Source organism: Arctopsyche grandis, chromosome 7, assembly GCF_051622035.1.
Source record: "Arctopsyche grandis isolate Sample6627 chromosome 7, ASM5162203v2, whole genome shotgun sequence".
Lineage (NCBI taxonomy): Eukaryota > Metazoa > Arthropoda > Insecta > Trichoptera > Hydropsychidae > Arctopsyche > Arctopsyche grandis.
The window spans coordinates 14,120,035-14,143,679 of NC_135361.1; the positions used below are offsets into that span (position 1 = coordinate 14,120,035).

The 23,645-nt window shown below is 32.6% G+C and overlaps 1 protein-coding gene across 5 annotated transcripts; it reads left to right on the forward strand.

Annotated features, from left to right (window-relative positions):
• The first annotated feature begins 1,199 nt into the window (after window positions 1-1,199).
• Window positions 1,200-23,636, forward strand: Papss (3'-phosphoadenosine 5'-phosphosulfate synthase). 5 transcript variants are annotated; one of them, XM_077435410.1, is made up of 17 exons: window positions 1,207-1,341; window positions 13,490-13,667; window positions 13,751-13,923; window positions 14,113-14,250; window positions 14,329-14,448; window positions 14,527-14,667; window positions 14,743-14,805; window positions 14,885-15,028; window positions 20,047-20,121; window positions 21,966-22,092; window positions 22,173-22,251; window positions 22,341-22,446; window positions 22,517-22,678; window positions 22,749-22,907; window positions 22,978-23,169; window positions 23,243-23,411; window positions 23,484-23,636. In XM_077435410.1, exons 1-17 carry the CDS (start codon window positions 1,306-1,308, stop codon window positions 23,615-23,617), a joined length of 2,196 nt encoding a protein of 731 aa, XP_077291536.1. In that variant the 5' UTR covers window positions 1,207-1,305; the 3' UTR covers window positions 23,618-23,636. The 5 variants fall into 5 exon arrangements, with proteins under 5 accessions (XP_077291540.1, XP_077291536.1, XP_077291537.1 ...); XM_077435411.1 differs by lacking the exons at window positions 1,207-1,341; window positions 20,047-20,121; window positions 21,966-22,092; ... (5 more) ...; window positions 23,243-23,411; window positions 23,484-23,636 and adding exons at window positions 5,074-5,152; window positions 5,492-5,672; window positions 15,201-15,356; ... (3 more) ...; window positions 16,074-16,182; window positions 16,597-17,953 and having other exon boundaries at window positions 14,885-15,124; XM_077435412.1 differs by lacking the exons at window positions 1,207-1,341; window positions 20,047-20,121; window positions 21,966-22,092; ... (5 more) ...; window positions 23,243-23,411; window positions 23,484-23,636 and adding exons at window positions 5,074-5,133; window positions 5,538-5,672; window positions 15,201-15,356; ... (3 more) ...; window positions 16,074-16,182; window positions 16,597-17,953 and having other exon boundaries at window positions 14,885-15,124.
• The last annotated feature ends 9 nt before the right edge of the window (window positions 23,637-23,645 follow it).

Consider the following 23,645-nt stretch of genomic DNA (forward strand, 5'->3'; position numbering starts at 1 on the left):
CAACTGACAACTGACAGGCTGCCAATATAATGGTTGCCGCCACGCTACACAATTACCAACTCCATACAAATAAAATGAAATGCCGTCATAATAATTTCGAAACTTATGATTTCAAACATACAATCCGAAATCAAATCTTCCGGGTCAAAGTCCTCGACGTGTGACAAATACGCCAATTATAACATTTAAATTTATATTTATATTCGAAGAAATCCGAAGTAGCTTCGGCTTACCGTAGTTTATCATCAAAACATATTCATCTCGACATATTTAATGTGACTTGTGATGAATTTATTAAATCTACACCGAATATTGTTTTTCCTTAATTTTATTACTGTCTTCTTTTATCTTATCTTTTATGTTTTTTGCTAATTTTTAATTTCTATTTTATTATTTTATTTTGTCGGTAAACGGATTAAGGTCTGTTCATACCTATCCAGCACGACCCGTATCCTGCAGGTGTCATGCAAGTGCGGATAGTATTCTTTAGTACATTCTATATGGACGCGCATGAATGCATAAATGCGCATGCGCGAATGGAGTATGAATGAAGTACCAAAGAATACTATCCGCACTTGCATGACACCTGCAGGATACGGGTCGTGCTGGCTAGGTATAAAGAGACCTTTATTCTTCAAAAAGCGATCGATTGATGGAGTTTTTGAGTGCCAGATGTTCCGTGATCGGGATTTTAGTGACTTGCGCGAGATCACTTTTTGCGGAATAATCACCGAACCGTTTTTGTCATATCTAGGTGATTAAATGACATTATTATTTTTATCTATTGATATTTTTCTTTTGCCATTATTGTTTATATTATGTATATGATGTATTGAAATAAGTTTTTAAATAAATGTAAAAATGTAATTCCCAAATATCAAATACTTCAGGGAAAGAATAAATTATAAAATATATTTGTGACAACTTTCCTAAATAAAATAGTAATCGAAAGATCACACATACATTATTATGAATTAAAATATTTGTGCAGTCGTGTCTGTTTGTTTATTGAAAATTACCTTTACTTTTATTAAATCTGTGTTTTTGTCACAAAACGAATGCAAATTATATTATAAATGCATTAAATGAAAGTCAACAAAAACAATAAAAGTAGAATGGTACAAAATAGTGAAAAGATAGCGCTGACAGTTTTTCCTGGGATGAGCGATACGCGCGTTTATCGGCCATGACCTGCACTGCACTCAGTGTTTGACGGACGGTGGAGAGTGTTGTCCGCTCGCTCATCTCTTTGTATATTATTTGACATATTTATTGAAATATACTGAAATTCGACATCTTATCAACATGGACATGTTTGAAGTCAAGAAGAAACTCAAAACTGTGAGTTCAAACTTATAAAACAGTTAAACACCCATTTTCATCCACTATTTCCTGTTTGATTATTGTTCTGAAAAAACTATATATAAAAAATGAAAATCGTTACATTTTTCATACGTCTCGGTAATGAAAATATTAAATCTATACATATTTTTTGAATTTATATTTTAAACATTGATTTTTTCATTCTATTAAAAAATGTATCCATACATGCATATAATCTCATATGTATGTATTAAACTAGTCAATAATATTTCCTAAAATTAAACTTTTTTTGTTATATTATTTATTAATTTTTTACATCATTTTTTATTATGTATTTTTACAATTTGATTTAAACTTATCACATTAAATATTTCAATTCCATAATCTATTGATATTAATTTTTTTATAGACTAAACATTTCCATATGGAAAGATTTTCATGATCATAAAATTATATATCCACATCGAAATATATGCAATAAATTTACATTTGATTTCATACCACAAATCATTATATTATCAAAATATGTTTGTTACATGTTTGTCATTTCTTAATACTTCAAGGTTTTCCGGCAACATAGTGATAAGATATTTATGAGATTGTTCTAAGCACATATGCATGCACATATGGAATCATAATTATGAATGTAACATGCTTTGTTTAGTACAAAAATAATGCTTTTAACTACTCATACCATATGCAGATTCAACTGATCTATATAAAACTTAGTAGGTCCGAAGGTTTGAAATGAATGATCAAGATATTCTTCGACATCCTTGAATCGGGCACGATTTAAATATAAGGTGACATTGAATTTTGACCTTGTACTAAACCCAGACCTTTTTTAAATAGGTATCTATTGGAGCGTAACATTTGTAGTTTTTATCTATTTTCCATGCAATAAATATTGGAGGAAAAAATCTAATGGGACGGAAAATTTATATTGAATTTCAGTTTTTTTTTTAAGTAATTTATTCATTTCCTATATATATAATTTAAAATAATGCTTTTAATATTTAAACTGCAGTATTTTCAGTACACATGTGTTCATGTTTTTTAGTTATGCTTCGAATCGTCAAACATACATACATATGTGAATTTTAACACGTTACAGAGAAAATACTGTGCCGTTATTTGAAACTCTGGTATCTTACATGATTGCCATGCAAAAATATAAATGAGTTAATGTATACATACATATGTATATAAAGTAGACTTGCTGACAGACTTTAACCGGAAAATGTGTTTACATACAATTAACAGATTCTCCATTTTTTTTCTAATTCCAAACATTGTCTTTTAATACTTAAAATAATAAATTAACCTGATTAACACCTGAATTTCTAAAAAAAAAAAAATACATATTTTAAGCGGGAACATAAATAGTTACAACTCTGATTTGATTGTTTTTATTCGCATTGTTTACGTGTATGTTTATCCGGACTCCGTGTGACCCTGAAGGGCTTTTTCTAGGATTCCTCATTTTTTTTTTGTATAATTTTCAGTGATATTACAATTCCAACCTCGATACACGGTCGAATGGGTTCTGTTTGTCTTCTTTTTTGCGTTGACAAACGTGAATATTTTGAGTATCGGCCACAATACCCCAAACTGCGACATATATTCTATTGCAGGCTACGCATTGCTTAAACATCACAGTATCCTTATATTATATAATACGATTTTAATGAACGAATACTATGATGCATTGCTAAATAATTACTTTTATATGATATTATACGTGTATTTGGGCGAATGAATGCCGTTTTCAAATCCAAAATGCTACCTGCTTGAAGAAAAAGATCTTTAATCAATGTTTCTTTCCAGTGATGAAGTATGAATGTGAAACTTGGGCATTGAACGCCAGGTTACTGCATAAGGTTTAGTGCATTCAAAGAAGCATGGATCGCTGTATTCTTGGCATAACGAGAAGAGATAGAAAACGGAATAGGTGGGTGAGAAGTATGACAAAGGTTGTTGATGTAATGGTGAGAGTAACGAATTGCAATGGAAATGGGCGGGTCACGTAGCTAGAAAACTGAATGATAGACGGACGAAAGAAGTGTTCGAATTGTACCCAAAATAATGTAAAATGGTGCAAGGAAGGTCACAAAGGAGATGGGTGGATGAAATCAGAAAAATATGTGGGAGGAGATGGTTGAGTGTTTGCTCAAAATAGAGATGAATGGAAGCTTGTTAGAGAAACCTTCATCCAGCAATTATGATATGAAATAATACCGAAATTTATCAACCAGCAGCGTTGACAAGTGGCTAGCATATATGCTTTCGAACATAGTGGTCACGGGTTCGAGGCCCACTGGTTACTACTGGCCAGACCTCAGTGTGTGACTCCAGGTCGATCGTTTCCTATCATAGTTTGCCAATTTATCCATTTCTCACCATTTTCGAGTTATCAGCATCTCGAATTTCGCTGATTTGTGTAAAATGCTGCAAATTTATCCATAAATGTCTCGCAAATTTCGAGTTTCAGCATCTCGAAATTTGACGATTTATATATAATATAAAAAAAATGCTCCGAAAATGAAAATTTATCAAAAATTTGTCAAAAATTCATCCATAGATGTTTCTATGGTTCGGTGATTACTAGAGGTAGAACCGGAAGCGTGCCGTTCTTTGTTTATTGTTCGTCATGCATTGTTCATTTTTATCATGAACCTTTGTTGAAGGTTTGCCGAACTTTTTTTTTTCACTCTAGCTTTGTGAATAGACCCAAAACGCCGTGATTCCTGGAAAAAGCACGCTCTCTATCCGCCCTCCAGTGATTACTAGAGGTAGGATAGTCACAGTGCTATCCATTGTTCGGCAAACCTTTAACAATGCATTTACAACCTTTGAACAATACACGGCCCCCTCAGGCTCCGGTGACTAGTGATTACATCCCAAATGTGAATCGCTACCAGGATAACCGCCGCTACGAAAACCGCTCGCGCGGATCTCCTGTCGCACGAAAATTCGTCACACAGGAAAATTGCCGTACAGAAAACTGCCCAAATATTGCTCAAAATTTCCTAAATCTCGTAAAAAAAAGCGTTTTCTGAGCAATATTTGGACAGTTTTCTGTACGGCAATTTTCCTGTGTGACGAATTTTCGTGCGACAGGAGATCCGCGCGAGCGGTTTTCGGTTGTTATCGGTCATATCGCTTACTGTGATAGGGTACTAAGAATGGATTTCGAGTTTGAAACGCATATCAAATACGGAGAAAGTTGCCTGATGGTCATAATCCACCACTTTCTCCAGTTTTTTAACAAGGAAATAAATTGAAAGATGTCACATATGGACATAATAGTTTAGTAATGGTGAACATCATTCCAACAGAAATTTTTCTGAACAAATCTTCATTAATTTTTTTTTTTTGTAAAATAAAATCCTCAATGCTTCAATTTATTTAATATATTACTTGAAAATTAAAAAATTGTTTTGCACGTGGAAAATTTTTTAATTGGCCACTATTTCAAATTTGTAATTTTTATCATTGGTGACATTCATTGAATTTTATCGTTCAAATAATCATAATATGAAAAAAATATAATGCAACGTCGGCATTGAAACGTTAGTGTCTGTATTATTGGTATTAAAATATATTAAAATTTAATCCAGGGGGGTCATAATTCAGTAGTAGGAACAGAGGCACACTTGCAGAACCGCTGGTATTCCCTCTCTTCTACTTTTTCTCGTCTGGTCAAGTAGAATGGGAAAGTTTAAATGTGGCCAAAGCCAGTTGTTCTTCTCACTTCAGTCGTGTTTACATTTCGCGTCGGTAGTCTGATACCGCATCATTGACATTGCAGTCAGTGTTATTAATTAGGGTAACTATTTGACCCCCAATACGTAAAAAATAGTAAAAAAAAAAATTTAGCAACAAATTACATTTTTTTATATTAGACCTTTATATCAACAGCAACAACTCTATTATCAATTAACCCTGTCTTTAGATAAATCACTCATTTTCAATATTAATAACATTACAATGATAATTTAATTCACATTCGTATGTAAACAACATTTCCCGTATTATAATACTAACTGTATACGAATTGTTTGGTTCGTTATATTGTATTATAACTTAATGTTTAGTGGAATATGTAAACAATACATACATGTCGAATGTGTTGGGGGCTAATTAGTCACTTTCTTTTGAACCGTAGAACTTCCGCAACTCTCAATCTATTATATTTAACACAATACGTTTAGAAAGTGATGTGCCAGTGAACTATATATTCGTCAAATTAATTGTGTTGCGTCACCATGAGTCTTCAGAAGAGGCAACAGAAGTTGATCGACACCATCGAGCAGATCAAGAGCCAGGAATGGGGACCGAAATTCAACGTAAGCGCCAATCTCCATGCAAACACGCACACCGTTCGAATGAAACACGTGGAAAATGGTTCTCGTTCTTGCAAACGTTAACCAAATATTTGAATTTGTACGCACTCAAAAATAACGTGTGCTTTTTTGTGTGTTAATAAATAAATATTGAGGAATATAAAACGGTATCGAAGACGAAGGTCTAGACGGATTTGAATCTGTATGTGTGTGTGTGTACTTTGTTTTGAGAAAGTTTTCTTTGTTGGTTCTTACGTATTAATTTATTGAGAAATGATTGACAATTGAATAGGGCGAAAGTCAAAAAAATCGTATCATAAGTAGTGTGGTGTGTGTTGTAACAAATGTTATTGTACAGATTATGTATTAACGGTCTATTTTCCTCAAATACTATCTCTTCATTTATGCAATGTTTCAATTTCGTGTATTGAAACTCACTCTCGTACATATGTATATTTATTTCTAAAATTTTCATCGAATGTGCATCTCGGTGTATACAGATCTTGAAGTATACTCATATTCGAATTGATTAACCCTTTGAGTGCTGACGTATTTTCTGTTGAAAGCCCGCCACGCTGAAAATTTCGCCAACATTTCCAAATAGAATTATTTTGAAATCAAATAGAAAGCAGATATAAAAATTGTAGTTAATCCAAACAAACCCTAGATAACTACCGCCGAGGATTTCGAGTTTTATAAAGGTGTGTTTAGACTCTCTAATATATCTTACAATAATATATGTAAAATAAACAAAAGAAGTCTATTAATTAATGTATTTTTCCAAAACTAGTTCCATCTTCTTCATTGTTGTTAAAATGTAATGCTCACAATCTAAATGCCATGGCACAATCTAAAATACCCAGCAGTTAGAGATTTCCATTGAGAAATTCTGCTATGTTTATAAATTCGGAAATTCCGGTGTCAACCAGTCTTTATAAACATTGACACGGATTACACGACCCATGTTCAATGCATTTTTTTTCAATGTTACCTGGAAAGGCTTAGCTGGTAGTATTATTTTTATTTTTTACATATTCAAAAAACAACGCCGATTTCAGACTCATGGACTTGTAGGAAAAACGCCGATCAGCGTTGGCCAGCATTCAAAGGGTTAAGGTGCAAACACAGAATCTAGCTGTGATGGGAGTATCATCATGTCCTTGTTAATTCGTACGATCTTATTATTTTGACAAGTTTCTCCTGCATTTCTTCAAATATGGGAATCGCCGTTATCGATCACTGTCAAACTTATGTCAATACAAGGATAAAATATCATCGAAAACACTCCAGGGGGTGAATTTTGGCCTGGATGGCCATAACATATGTAGATTAGGCGTGCTTAAGTTTTACGATTAGAAGGTGATAATCAACATTACGCGTACATTTTTTTTAATCTTAATTAGATTGCGAATCTTCAGACAAACTTCAAGTGCCAATTATCACTGCGATATCAATAAAATTGCCTCAACGTGTTTCATGTTGCTATCACTGATAGTCTATCAGCATTAAATTATGATTATACTATGTAGCAAATTCTATAACCTTCAAAAATTATCTTTTGTAAAGTAACTTTTCAGATAATTGCAATCGTTATCAGGAATTACTTCAAATAAACTTTAACATTTAATATGCATCTGACCCAAATTGTTGTGCTACGTAGTTTGACCCAATTTTAAAAAACACATTTGTGCAAAGTCAATCTTTATATTAACAAGACTATCATTTCTATATAAACTGTAGACCAATGTGAACAAAGATCGGCTTTTTATTGGTCGGATTAAAAGATAGAAACATAAATAAAAGATGGAACTCTGTCGAGAAATTTTGTAGTTTAGGCAGTGATTCCCAACGTGGGGCGCATACCCCACCAGGGGGCTAATTTTGGACGTGGGGGGGGGGAGGAAATGAGCGAAACAGAGATGGCTAAGGATGTAAAGACCAGGGTTATGGAGTCCGAGCATTTCAAGCGGATTCGGAGTCGGTTGATTTTTACAAGGTTTTTTACGATTCTTTTTTTTAATATCTTCTTTATTACGGTATGTTTCTACTAGTATCCAATTTTATTGAAGAAAATTCACTAATAAATTGAAATTTAATCATTTCTATATAAAATTCGTGAATTTATTCATACACATACACTATAAACGTACTTACTTTTTATTTATACCTATTTTATTACCAATAATTCAATAAATCGAGTTAGATATCAATTTTTAGTATTTTTTTATATTTTGAAAATCGCTACTATTTTTATACATTGGCAATAAAAGTCGATCTTACTAAAATCGTTCAAGTTGAAGTCGGAGTCGAATAATAAGAAAGAGTCGAATTGGGTAAATTTTGAAACGACTCCACAGCCCTGGTAAAAACAACTTATTGAAAGGTTGATAACTAGAAAATTCTTAATACAGATTGATGAATAAACTATAAGTGGGGCGTGGTACAAAAAAAGGTTGGGAAGCACTGGTATAAGGTTTAAATTAGAATACCAAGTGAAAGTATCCCAAATTTTGTTTCTTAATTGATAATTGTAGGTTCTCAGAACAAACATTCATCTTTACATATATACGTAATATATGTAAACTTACGATCACAAATCGTATTGGTTTATTAGATTTGTTATGAAGGTCTAAATACGCAATTTCTAGTGATCAGAACATCTTAGCTAACTAATAGGAATCGTGTATTTTTCTCTTTACTGCTAAACTAACCGAAATAAGGTTAAAGTAATCAATTTCCTATATAAAATTTTCGTTATAAACTTTAAAATTGGTTTTAAAGCAACTGTGTATTCGAAAGAAGTCTACATATAATACATATATGCACACACATATAACCAGCAGAATAGACTAGTGGTTTGCATACAATGCTTTGAACAAAATGGTCACGGATTCAAATCCCACTGGTTTCTGCTGGCCAGACCTTGGATTTGTGACTTCAGGTCGATCGTTGCTTAGCAGAGTTTGCCAACTTATCTGATTTTCATTGAAACGGTTCCAACAAATTTGCAACCTTACTCATTTTCTCGCAAATTTCGAGTTTTCAGCAATCTCGAATTTCGCTGAATTTTATAAAATGCTGGAAATTTACAAATTTGACCATTAATGTCTTTGTGGATGTTAATTGATGTGTATTCACTTTGTATAATACTAATAATACTCGTATCAAATGTACAATTTTCTGGCCAGGAAGGCGCATTGGGATTATCTGTTAGGCTTTCCTGACAAAAGTAAATAAATAAATGATCGAACCACAGTTTGAGAGTCGTTACGGGTGCAATAATGACCTCCGTCCGTCTCCGTTCCTTCGGAAGGTCGCATTATGGAAATGTTACAACCGTTTTGAAGAAAGTAAACTGTGTTATATCGTGTGATCATTGTAATTAATAGGCGTAGCCGGGTTTGATAAATTAAATTAATCGGTGAAACTCGGTCTTACGATACGATGATGCAATATGAAATTGCCGTGACTCTTTCAATGGGCGCAATGAATTTTATGCGTTCGTAATAATTGTGTTTTTAAACTATCTAGACTGCGATTAAATTGAGATTCAGATTTGAAATTTAATTAACTGGCAAACTGCAAGTCTACTGTCGATCGTTTTGCATAAATTCGTTTGATGGTGGATTCCAAAATACAGTTTCAAATTACATACATCCAATTAAACTGATACATAAATAGTTCCTGATTTTTAGCGTAGATACACACACCATGGAGGTGTCGTGTAGTTTATATATTTTTACATACATATAAATACCAGGATGGCCTCACAGGTAAATCCCAATATGCCTTCCTGGCCAATTACAAACATTGATATACAATTTTTAGATTTTTTTTTAACAAAGCATCATAGAGACATCTATGACAAATTTGCAGCATTTTTATAGGAATCAGCGAATTTCGAGATTCTGAAACCTCGATAATTGCGAGAAATGGGTGAAGGTTGCCAATTTGTTGGAACTGCTTCAATGAAAATCAGATAAATTGGCAAGCTCTGGTAGGAAACGATCGATCTGTCACATATAAAGGTCTGGCCAGCAGCAACCAGTGGGACTCGAACCCGTGACCACTATGTTTCGAAAGCATATAAGCATATGCTAACCACTAGTCCATGTTCCTGGTTAACCCTTTGGCGCCGTCCACACACACGATATCTACATACGATATTTCCATATCCAGTTCCTAAATAGCAACCACAGGTTGCAATATGGGAACTGGATATGGAAATATCGTGTGTGTGGACGGCGCTTTGAGTGTTGACGTCTTATCTGTTGAAAGCCCACCACGCTGAAAATTTCGCCAACATTTCCAACTATAATTATTTTGAAATTTGCTATGGTTATTAATTCAGTAATTCCGGTGTAAACCAGTCATTCTAAACGTTGACAAGGATTACACCACCCATGTTCATGTTTTTTTTTTAAATGCTACCTGGAAAGGCTTAGCGGGTAGTATTCTTGTTTACTTTGTATATGCTCAAAATACAACGCCTATCGGCGTTTTTCGGGTCTATGGACTTGTTGACAAAACGCCGATCGGCGTTAGTCAGAATTCAAAGGGTTAATGAATTTTAAATTAAACCATTGTAGCATGGACGTATAGAGGGGTTTCCGAGATCGGAGTGAAAGACGCAGCAGTGTGGTACAGGTTATCTTTCTTGATCCTTCGGCCTGCCAGCTCCCAAAGAAGCACGGACCAAAAACGCCGAATATTTATAACCATCGGGTACTCTCCGCACAGAGAGATCATTGGTCAATGGATCATGAGACCTCATTGGTTGTTGTATACGGCTCGTTTATACGTTGAGGTCTTTTTGGCGCGAACGCGAGATCAGGTGATCAGCGCTAGCAAACCAGTGGTCGACGAGCACCAATCACCTAAGCTCTACGTTACTTACGTTAACGTTATTAAAAAATAGTTTTTTTTTTATATATACCTATATATCCTCCATTTCCCCTTCACGGGTCGAAATGGTTATCGATCTCTGATTTACATTGAAGAAAACATATACCGTCGTATTTTTTGTGCTCACTCCAACTTGCGCAAATTAGAGATAAATGTACCCTTTTTGCTTCCGATTTCGTTATTAACTTTATCGGTATATGTACATATGTATTTCATTTTGAACGCTTATCGGCATTGTACTGTTCAAATATTAACTCAATGTAGACGACAATTTGTATTCGGGTCGCGATTTACACGGTGATTAATTTGGAATCTAATTTTCCATTGAAAAAAATGCATATCTTTACATACGCGCTATTTCACGTATGATTTCGGCACACATTTTGCCTTTCTCTACAGTTGAAATGAAATATTTGAACTGAAACGTGTCCATTTATATTTTCTATTTTAGCATTATAATCTTGTAATATTTCACAAAAAATACATATCGACCATGTAATGCAAAAGGATCATAAGTGAATATAAGACCACCATTTTTGGTGATCTTATATGGAAATACTACATTTTTTGTTCGACATGAAGAAAACTCTACCAAATATTCAATAAGAATGGAATGAATTACAATGTGATATTCTCCTTTATGATTAATTTAATACGATGCCAATTTTAGTTTTCTATTCAGCATTAATTGTTGATAGATCCGAAAAATGTCTTACATGTGCATTTCCTATAAATTCGAGCATAATTTGAAACTAGGTGAAACTAATAACAAGCTAAGAAGAGGAATGTAAAAACCCTGTAAATATGCCTATGACGCCAATTATGTATGATATAGTTATCATTATTAATTGGTTTACATTATAGAAAATTAAGAACTCATTTTCCAACATAAGCATCTTCATACAGTGTCGGTAAAGACAATATTTTTTATTCTGACAATTATTAACAAATTATCAACCTCGGACTTTGTGAATTTTCGATCTCTTTCATCATCCATGGGAAATAATTAAAATGTCTGATTCTATCCCCTGTAATGTGCTTTTCTACACGAATTTATCTTGAATCTTTTTTTAAGTTTTTGTCGGTCTTCCTATGCAATTTGTATAAAATTAAATAAAAATGGTTTGTATGAGAATATTATTTTATTATTTAGTATGTGAATATTATTATTTTACACCAAATTTATTTATTGAAAAATCAACAGGCCTCAGATGTAGAAATTCATCAAAACAAAGAATAAATATAACAAAATATTCGAGCCCAATTATAGATTATTTTTTTAAATCAAATGAAATATTTTTAGTGCATAAAGACCACCAGTGCAAAAATAAGGCTTTATGATGTTTTTTTTTATTATATTTTTAATCCCTTTACAACAAAAAAAATTGTATAATCAATTTTTGAAAAATCTTCAAAACTTCAGACTTGATTTTCTCGAAACTACAACATTTTCCCCCGTGTTTGTCTTGCATTACATGATCGATTTGTTAATTTGTTGATTTACAGGAATAAATTCAACTGGTTACAATATACAACTGCACATTCACAACAAAAGTGAGATATGCAGTGAACAAATAGTAACGTAAATACATACATACATACGTATATGCTATCTTAAATCGTTTTAATAATATTATACTACACATGTGTGTACATATTCAATGTACACATATATAAACATATATATATGTAAATATTATACAGTACATTAAACATCCTTTATATATATCATATGTTACATTCCAAGTGTACACTTCGATCGTTCATGAATGTACTAGTTTGTTCATACCCAAACCAATCTGAAAATTTAAAGTTTACACAAAAGAACAAATCGACATAAGAATTAGTTTGTTCAAGCAAAAATTATTGGGCTAATTATAAGTTTTAGTATTCTCAATCGTTTGTTGTCCTGGGTTACAATATTTAAAAAAAAATAGCGGAAATTGGAATAATAGCAACGTTCTAATGTGGTTTCCATAGGATTTTCCTTTTATATACTTGGCGTTTTAACAGTTAAAAGTTTCATGCGACACCTGGTGAGTCTATTTGAAGACAGCTTTTGACTGACTAAAACCAATAGTTTGTGTTCAACCAAAGTCACTCGTGGTTGTGATAGATCAGTACCGTCCAGTAATTTATGTTGAGATTTAAATATCATGAATTATTTTATAAAAAGAATCGTCTATTTGATACAATAAGATTTTAACTTTCAAACATTTGTAACACTTATATTTGGTGGTGCTAACTTTGTATGGAACTATGTAAATAAAAGTAATAGTGTGCCTTTTCCTTATGAACTATGCAGATCTACAATAATATCTAAAGAATCATTCGCGATAATATTTGTCGAGTCACATCTACGTGTCATGACTGATGTTCGAATTATGAAATTCATCGATTCTTTTTTTCAATTTTTTCACAGAATTGCAAAACTTTTAAGATCGCCTCACTAACATCGCTGAGAAATAAACTGCAGAGTATGTCGAATCTTTAACGACAAATTTGATAGCATGAGAGTTTCCCACATAGACATGTCGAAATGCATATTCGTATCGTTACTTTGCGATGACAGTAAATATTAATTTTCATCGGTTTCTCTTTCTGGCAATTAGCTACGAAGTTAATCGTCAAAATATAACTTAGCTATGTAAACGCCTTCCGAGGCTCCAAGATTGCAGGTTACGTGAGATGCTTTAACCAGTCGGTAACCATTATTGCGTAAATCGAGCATATCACGCAAATATTCGCCATATCTGCTTTCCCTTTTGCACGTTTCCTGTCGGATTGCTTTTCTCGTGTCGTGTTCCGTTTCGGATCAGAAGTGGTTGAATGTCTCCTCATATGTTGAAATCCGAGGACTTTCGTCACTTGTTATAATATCATATTATTCTATATGCGTTCTGTGTTGCTTTCAGTGCATCCAAGTGGCTACAAATGTCCGGGAACAAAAGCATCAAGTTTCGAGAGCGAAGAGAGGAATGGCTATTGGATCCACGAGGGGATTCCGAGGCTCTACAGTTTGGTTCACTGGCTTCAGTGGGGCTGGTAAAACCAGTATAGCCTTCGCACTTGAAGCCTTACTGGTTTCCAAAGGTTGAAATTTAGCTTTGTTTCCATAAAAAGTATTTAATCGAATGAAAATATAATTTAGATACTAAAATTTTGTTCCGTTTCAGGTATTCCAGCATATGGTTTGGACGGGGATAATATTCGTACTGGTCTAAATAAAAATTTGGGCTTCAGCAAAGAAGACAGGGAAGAGAATATTAGAAGGGTTGCCGAGGTTGCCAAATTGTTTGCCGACAGCGGGGTATTAGCTCTGTGCAGCTTTGTGTCTCCGTTTGCTGAGGTATAATTATCGATATTATCGAATTAAAATCCATTATCGATAAGATTTTGATATATATATGTACATATTATTTTATGTAATGTAGGTCGCGTTATCACATGCAATATTTTCAAATCAAGGCTATTTCATACTGTAGCTAATAAATCAATCGATTTAATTCAAATTTTAATTAAATTATATTGTTTACAGGATCGTGATATGGCTCGTCGGATTCACAAAGAATGTGATTTGCCGTTTTTAGAAGTGTTTGTCGATACTCCGTTGGCCGTCTGCGAGTCGAGAGATGTCAAAGGTCTTTATAAGAAAGCTCGTGATGGTCAAATTAAGGTGGATCATTCTTCTACATATGTATATGAATTATTTTGATTTAAATTTTATTGATTCTTTATTGTGGTTGTGTATTAGGGCTTTACTGGAATCACTCAAGAATATGAGAAGCCTGAAAATCCAGATTTAATCGTGAAAACTGAAAATGAAACCATCGAAGAGTCTACTTTGAGAGTTGTTCAACTTTTAGAAGAAAAAGTATACACATTTTCATGAGGGATTATGCAAAATATTTCATTTATACTTAGTATTCATATTTCAAATGTTTAATATTAGGGGATCATTCCAAGAAGCTCTCAGGATTCAGATAGAGTGCCTGAATTGTTTTTGACGGGAAACAGGTTGAGTCATGCTTTAGAAGAAGCAGCTGCATTACCCAAACTTCCAATAACAAATGTCGATCTTCAATGGCTTCAAGTATATTTTATAATCGTCAACCATACTTCTTATGCATTATACGATTGCGTTTATATAATGTTATATTTTTTTTAGATACTAGCCGAAGGTTGGGCAGCTCCGCTGAAAGGATTCATGCGTGAATTCGAATACCTACAGGTTAATTTTATATAAAATATTGTTTATTTTATACTGTTAAATTTACTAAGAGTAATATGATGGATACGACTGCTTGCAGACTCTTCATTTTAATTGTATAACGCAACCCGATGGTACAGTTGTTAATCAATCAGTTCCAATTGTGTTGGCTCTAACGTCAAATTACAAATCTCGACTAGAAAACTGCAGCGCCATCACTTTGGAGAGAGCTGGTAGACCAGTCGCCATCTTGCGTAATCCTGAATTCTTCCCTCACAGAAAGGAAGAACGATACTGCAGACAATTTGGCATTTGCAATCCTGGACATCCTTACATTAAGGTTTTGCATATATTTTGATGTATTAAAACAACCGTTTGACATTCAATAAAAATCTAATATATTTTATTTGCTTCAGATGATTGAAGAAGGTGGTGATTGGTTAGTTGGAGGAAACATCGAAGTATTAGGACCTATCAAGTGGGATGATGGTCTCGACGAGTATCGCCTAACGCCTAATCAATTACGCGATGCTTTCCGACAGATGGGAGCTGATGCGGTGTTTGCTTTTCAAGTATGTTTATATATAATGATTTTATATGTATAGAAATTTACATTTTGCAATAGCAATCATTACATTTTGATTGAATTCACAGTTGAGAAATCCTATTCATAATGGTCATGCTCTTCTTATGACTGACACACATAAACAACTGCTGGAACGAGGCTTTAAAAGACCAGTTTTACTCTTACATCCTTTAGGTATGTTATTATCGTGTGATACACATTAAACCCCAAACACGTTTTGCTTAAAATTCACCGATATTTAATTACTACATAGGTGGTTGGACGAAAGACGATGACGTACCCTTGCCGGTGAGAATAAATCAACATCTTGCAGTGCTTAAAGAAGGTGTTTTGCAAGCAGAGAATACCATTCTTGCAATTTTCCCCTCACCTATGATGTACGCTGGACCAACTGAGGTTAGTATTTTATTTTGGATCCTATTTTTAGTATGCCGTTGTGTTGTTTCAAGTATTGTTTTGTTTTTTAGGTTCAATGGCATGCTAAGGCACGTATGAATGCCGGAGCTAATCTTTACATTGTAGGAAGAGATCCTGCTGGTATGCCTCATCCGATTCACGGAGGTGATCTTTATGATCCACGCCATGGCGCTCAAGTGTTGAAAATGGCTCCTGGATTATTGGAATTAGAAGTGAATTTTTTAAATATAATTTGTAATAAATTTTTATTTGAAATTTGATTTTAATTATCATTTTAATGTTTTAGATTGTACCGTTTAGAGTGGCTGCATATGATACTGCTAGTGGAAGAATGGACTTTTTCGATCCTACTAGGAAGGAAGATTTTGATTTTATTTCCGGTACAAGAATGAGAGGTAAGTTTGATTTGGGGGCTATTTATTTTTAGTTGCTTACATGTAGAAGTGCATATTTTATATTGCCAACAATATAGCTCGGTGCTTGCGTTAATTCTAACCACCGAGAGGTCCTGGGTTCGAGCCCTGGTTTGACCTCGTTTGAAAATAATTTATTCAGAGTAAATTTGCAGTGCTGCTTGTCAGACTTCCTATCAGAGTTTAGCAATTTATCTGATTTCATTGTTGAAACGGTTCTTCACCAAAATTGGCAACCAACCTACCTATTATCTGTCACCACTATTTGAATATTATTTCTAATTTAAAATCTGTAAATTTATATACGTATAAGTTTAAAACCATAGGTGTCGCTTTGGGGTAATGATACCGTTGTAAAAATACAAATTTGAAAATATAATGAGTGTAATGTTGCAGGTCTTGCTCGCTCCGGTAAAGAACCGCCAAGTGGTTTTATGGCTCCATCTGCTTGGAAAGTGCTATCGGAATATTACCAGTCCTTGAAAGCAATGGCTGAAAATTGATTTCAGTTAATAATAAATAGTACAATATTTTACGTTTTTCTAAAAACTAAATAAATTGTCTTCGGGGCAAAGTATACATATTTAAAATTAGACATGCTTTAAGCAAAATTCACATATGCATGTATTTATATGTTGGTATATATTACTGCATCAAAGTTAAGCTACTGATAGATTGTTTTTATATTGCGTGAGCAAATTTTAATATTTTGTATATTGTTTTTTTCCTTTTGCTTATTAAATTATGTATTTACAGGGCTGACGTTTCGATTTTATAAAAATTTAAAATGCTATCAATCAGTATTGATAGTCTAGCACTTATGTGAATCACAATTTATTCATATTCTTCGTACTATTAATGAATATTAAAAATGATTTTCAATTTAATTCAATCCAATTACAATTGAATAATGCTATTCGAAAATAATTTTCCTGTTGCATATATGTGTATGTATTCTAAATACATATTTATGTTTTCAATTTATATTTTATGTCGTATTTCATGTGATATTAAAAAATATTTTGGGTGCTTTGTAGTTCTAGAAAAAAAAATGTTAAATACTTATTATTATGTTATATATTTTCAGAATAGTTTTTTTGCAATATTAACTATTTATTTACACGTTTTACTTTTTTTTATAGGCACATTCCGAAGTATTGCATTTATAAAAACTTTTACTGTAAAATCTTCCAATGATTCATAGCCACTTATGCATATTATATGTAGTAGCTTCCTATTTCCAAACTCAATTTCTACAATTCTATATACATATGTACATATATATAATAATAAATTGGTCCACATATCACAATACATACTTTAATGGACATACATATTATAATGATTAAAAAGAGTATTTAATATTTTAGGTGTATATTTATGAAATCTTCAATGAATTGTAAAAAAAAATCTAAGAGATGTCTTTATTTTTATTACATGTTGGTCACAATATAGTTTTAAGATTTCAGTTCGTTTAAAATGAACCACATATTTACATACATGAATGAACAAATTAAAATAAAAAGAAGATGCACTGATTTTGGCCGGGATTCCTTCATACGATCAAATGAGGATATTTTAAAAAAAGGTGTCAAGAGTGGGTTCCATTCTCACCGTATTTAACATTTCGTCGAATCTTCTGAAGTGATCTTATGCTTATCGTTTAAATTATTACGTTTCATTCCATGTTTATATAATGAATTTTATCATATGTTTGACACAAATATTTTAATTATATTATTAAAAGTTATGGAAAATATAAATTATGTTTTTATTTAATCACACCAAAGTTTCTATTTCAACTTTTAGATTAACTGATATTTGACCTGTTTCATCATTTTTTTTTAATTTTATTATTTGCATATTCGATTAGGAGTGTAGCTATGTACTTATGTATACGATAAATGGTTAGGTTTTTTTAAATTGTTATTTCGATGAAATACTTTTATGGGGAAGGCTTTTCTCTTGATGGTTTTTGTTCCCTTCTGATGAGAAATTAAAGATAATAATAATTCTCGTTGACATTTAGTAATATCAAACTTATGTACGTATGTATATACACTACCGGTGATAAGTTTAAGACTAGAGACATAGCTAATCTTCAAAGCTTTGTAAAACTTTATTAGCATGAAATAATTTCTCAAAATGGCTGTCGATTAAATATAATTTGAACAAAAAAGGAGGAATTTTCTCATTGGGAGTGTTGTTTTTTTTTGTGTAAACGCTAAAGATTTTTGTAGAAATATACGAATACGAAAAATGCAAATGATGCAATTTCGAAAAGCCATTATTTCACTTCATAATGAAAAAAATCCAACTTCCGGTTTATTAAATTTAATGATTTTTTTTTATTTTCATCAAATTGATACAAGGATTATACTTGAACTTTCTCGTGAAGAGCACACATATTAAAGGGGTCGAAAAAAATATTGGAAGAAAAATCGAACAAGAGTAAACTGCCACTTCCGGTTGATAGGTGCTCACCAAATTTTATATATAACTTGGTGATAAGCTTAAACTTCTAGATATGAAATTTCAGTTCAATAAACCAAAAGGCTTCCGAGAAAAACATAAAAATCCTCAATTCTCTAGAGTAAAAGTACTGCTTCCGGTTGAGATAAAAACATTTGCAAAATGTTAAGGTATAAAATTTAAAATTTCTATTACATGTAAAAAAAATTCAGAAAGATTTAGTCAGTGGTTTGGGAGATAATTGAATTCAAAAACTTAAAAAAAGAAGAAATCTATGTATGTATAAGGGGAGGGGATAACCAGAGAAATGTAATATTAATAGAAGTGGCTTTAGGGCTATATTGTTGTCAAGTGACATTCTGTCCATAGACAAACCTAAATAATTTTAGCATCAGTCGTATCTGACGCTTGGTGCTCGACATATGTCCGATAAAAACGTCTCTGTTTGTTTATATTACTCGCAAGATGGGCAAGCATCGGTAAAAATTGCACAATACATTCAAAAACACACAATAAACAACATGGGATACATTTTTATAAGTAAATTGATCCGATTGTATTCCGTGCGATGTAGCGTATTTATAGAGACGTACCGCGTAAAATTGACAACAATTATTTATTCGTAAGGGCTCCTCTATTCTTATTACATCTCTCTGGGGATAACCATTTCCAGTCAACGTAAATATTTGAAAAAAGTTAACACCGTATCAGTAACCGATACTACATATAAGTTTCAGTTCGATAGGACTAAGAGTGTTCAAAAAATTCACAAATCCAAACCAAAACAAGAGTTTTTATTTGGCGTATAACTTACTCTATGTATGTATACATCTACATAAATGTTCTATCAAAAAAATCTTATCTCATTTCAAATATGTACATACATATAAACGAACATTATGTTTAAAAAGTAAACTACTTGAATTTATTTTTTTCACAAAAACTATTTCACTTTTCTTTTACGTATATAAATGCATATTTTACCACGTGGTATAACTAAAAGAAAAACATTACGGGATGTGATTAAATGAAGGTCAACGTTCGGCACAATTTATTCTGAACTGGTTCTGCCAGTTAAAAGTCATTCGCTCTTGCGATGGACGTGGTCGCATCGTCACTAGCTGTGATAATAATAGATTCAAGATTTCATTTTACAATTAAGTCATTTATTTTTCGATCGTCGTCCACCACTGGATCGAGCTAAACAGTGCCGGCTGACTATACATACACAAATATGTGTACGCGATAACAGTCTGCTTTAGACATTTTTGTCGAAAACATCGTCAACGGTTCCATATTATTGTACAGAATAAAATAATACTCAATATGGCACTCATTTCAACCGTTAGAAATTCACTCAGAGTGAATGCGAAGAGTTTTGCTAGATGCATGTCCAAATTTTACCCCATCGATGACAATCTCTTTGGTTTGACGTCAGATCAAAAACAAGTAAGTGTATTACATGTATTTGTTGTATAATTTTAATGCACGAATACGTCAAAACGATTATAGAATTGGTTCATGACTGAGAGAGTTTGAAAGTTATGAACATTTCATAGTGCAAAGTCCATGTTATAATTACAACTGTGTTGTGACTTTGTCAACAGCGAATTTTCCTTTTAAAATGCCGTACATATTTACATATAATACATGAGTATTATAATGTATGCTATTTTTTACATTAATGTAATCAGTGAAGTTTACACTGATTGCTATTTATCTATAATTAACGTAGCACATTATTTTTTTTCATGATATTTGCGTCCATATTATCTTTATAATATTATTATTTATTTCAATTCCAATTGTCATACGTCAACCTTTGATACTACCCAAGTAATAAAATTTAATTTTAGTTTTCTTTTTTTATTTTCATATCTAGTTTCCCGGTCTCCTTCACGTATACGTATATGTATTTATACATACATAGATTTATATTATAGCTGTAGTTTTGTAAATAAAAAAAACGCTTTTTGTAAATACAATATGTTGGGCCCGAATGTGAAACGCCCGAAAACGCAAATATCGGAAGGCGAAGATCGAAAATCGAAAGATCTTAAGTCGAAAGATCAAAAAAAAGGGTGCATGGTAAACGGTACTATGTATATATAATATATATGAGTGGCATGCGGTGAAATTATCTCTCTTTTTGTCATACAGCCTTGTTTAATGTGCGCGCGCAGAATATGGGAGGAAAAGCCTGTTCCTCTTGTTCCTGTTATATCCTGCTCGCGCAAATTAAGTGAGTATGTACCGTTTACCATGCACCCTTTTTTTTATCTTTCGACTTAAGATCTTTCGATTTTCGATCTTTGCCGATATTTGCGTTTTCGGGCGTTTCACATTCGGGCCCATCAGGTAGACCCCTAGTTTCCAACATATTGTATTTACAAAAAGCATTTTTTTATTTACAAAACTACAGCTATAATATAAATCTATGTATGTATAAATACATATGTGATAAATTATTATATTACACGTTTTATAATTTCATCATAACTCGACAGTACGCTTAAGTAGGTTATTTTTTAAAGTATTTTCCAATTATTTATATTCTAACAATCTTGGACTGGGACGTTATTTCAGTTTTTCAGGAGAGGGGGGGCAAAAGTTGACTAATTAGTGTTTGTATTTTATACGACCATTTTTTTTTGGAAGAAGCTTCTGATTCAGATGTTTAAACTTGTTGCAGTTTCTGCCGGTCTAAACTTTTAGTAACAAATAAGCTATTTGATTAAGATTCATAGTATTTCATCAATATTCCCGGCCTGGTCAAATGACGTCCATGATCTTGGAATTGTGGGCAAGCATACTGAGACATGAAATTGGATTGAAAGTTACAAGTAATAGGTTTTTAAACAGCGTATGCAAATAAAATCTTTTTATGGATGATGCTCAATGGGATTTTTCATGTGTTCCAACTTATTATATAATAAATACATTATATTTAATTGTTCTGTATAGAAATGATTGGCACAAGTTGTTTTAGACGAAATAAATAAACAAGTAACCATTCAAAATCCCCATCACCCATTGAGACCCAAGAATATTTAACATGCATTTATCTTGTCCTAAAAAATGTTCACTTACTAATGAATTAATAAAACGTTGCTGGCAAGTAAGTTTATATATATAAAGACATTACTTATAATAAATGACAAGTTTTCAGAATTTCTAAATCGTAAATAAAGGTTTTTCTGGATGACAAACAACACTATTTATATTCATTCAAAAATATTCTGTCCATTGAATGAACACTTTTTTTTATAATATTGTGTTTAAATATATTATAGTTGCGCCAAACAATTTTCGATTTTGTACAAAAAGAACTAGCTCCAAAAGCAGCTGAAATAGATAAAAATGATGAATTTAAAGAAATGAGGTCGTTTTGGAGGAAGCTAGGAGATATGGGAGCTTTGGGTACAGCTGCTTCAATTTTACTATACATACATAGTTGGGTAAAATATGTATGGTTAAACTAAGTGTGTTTACTATTTCAGGAATCACTGCAAATCCCGAATTTGGGGGATTAGGTGGCAAATATATGGATCATGTTGTTCTATATGAAGAAATGTCAAGGTAATTTTTAACACATTATATATATACACATAGGTAGAATGTACATACATCTTGAAAAGATGTAATTAAGGACTGGTGAACAATTATAGAGCGAGTGGAGGTATAGCTTTATCTTACGGAGCCCATTCTAATTTGTGCGTTACTCAGATTGACCGTAATGCAACGGAACAACAAAAATCAAAGTACTTACCAAAGGTAAAAGAATACATATAAAAAGGTACATAAATTCCCAAAAGATATGTATAGAATCAATTTATTTTTAAAGTTGTGCAATGGCGAATATATTGGAGGTTTAGCTATGTCAGAACCGGGATCTGGTAGTGATGTAGTATCCATGAAATTGAAAGCAGAGAAGAAAGGAGATTATTATATTCTAAATGGAACTAAGTTTTGGATAACCAATGGACCTGTTGCTGATTTATTAATAGTATAATAATACTCCTAATACTGTTGTGTGAATTGATTTATTTCATCTTAATGTACCCTATGATTTACAGGTGTATGCCAAGACAGATCCAAATGCTGCTAAAAAACAACACGGAATAACAGCATTCATCGTTGAGACAGGATTTGAAGGATTTTCTGTTGGCAAAAAATTGGACAAATTTGGAATGCGTGGTTCACCTACAGGAGAATTAGTCTTCGAAGATTGCAAAGTTAGTTATTTTGATTATTTATCAGCATATTTTAATACCAAAAATAATTATTACTATTGATTGTATGAAGGTGCCTGTTGAAAACGTTCTCGGAGAAATTAACAGAGGAGTTTATGTACTGATGTCAGGATTAGATACGGAGAGGCTCGTACTGGCGGCTGGTCCAGTCGGAATCATGCAAGCTTGTGTTGATATTGCATTTGAATATGCACATACGAGAAAACAATTTGGACAAAGAATTGGAGAATTCCAATTGATACAGGTTACACCCTTCTCTTGATTTATACCTAAAGAATGTCTGATTGCACTATTGGTTCAAAAATTTCTATGTATAGGGTAAAATGGCCGACATGTACACTACTCTTGGAGCGTGCAGGAGTTATTTGTACAATGTGGCAAGATCATGTGATACGGCTCAAATGAATAGTAAAGACTGCGCCGGAGTAATTTTGTACTGTGCCGAAAAAGCTACCCAAATGGCTTTAGAGACTATACAAATTCTAGGTATATACATATATATTTTTTGCATTTATGATCATTGTATTTCATTTTTAAAATTAAATCAAACTATTTTAGGTGGAAATGGATATATAAATGACTACCCGGCAGGTAGATTACTCAGAGATGCAAAATTATATGAAATAGGCGCTGGAACGTCTGAAATTAGAAGAATGGTGATTGGTCGTACACTAAACAATGAATATAAATAAAATGTTTTTAATATTATTTAAAAAAATA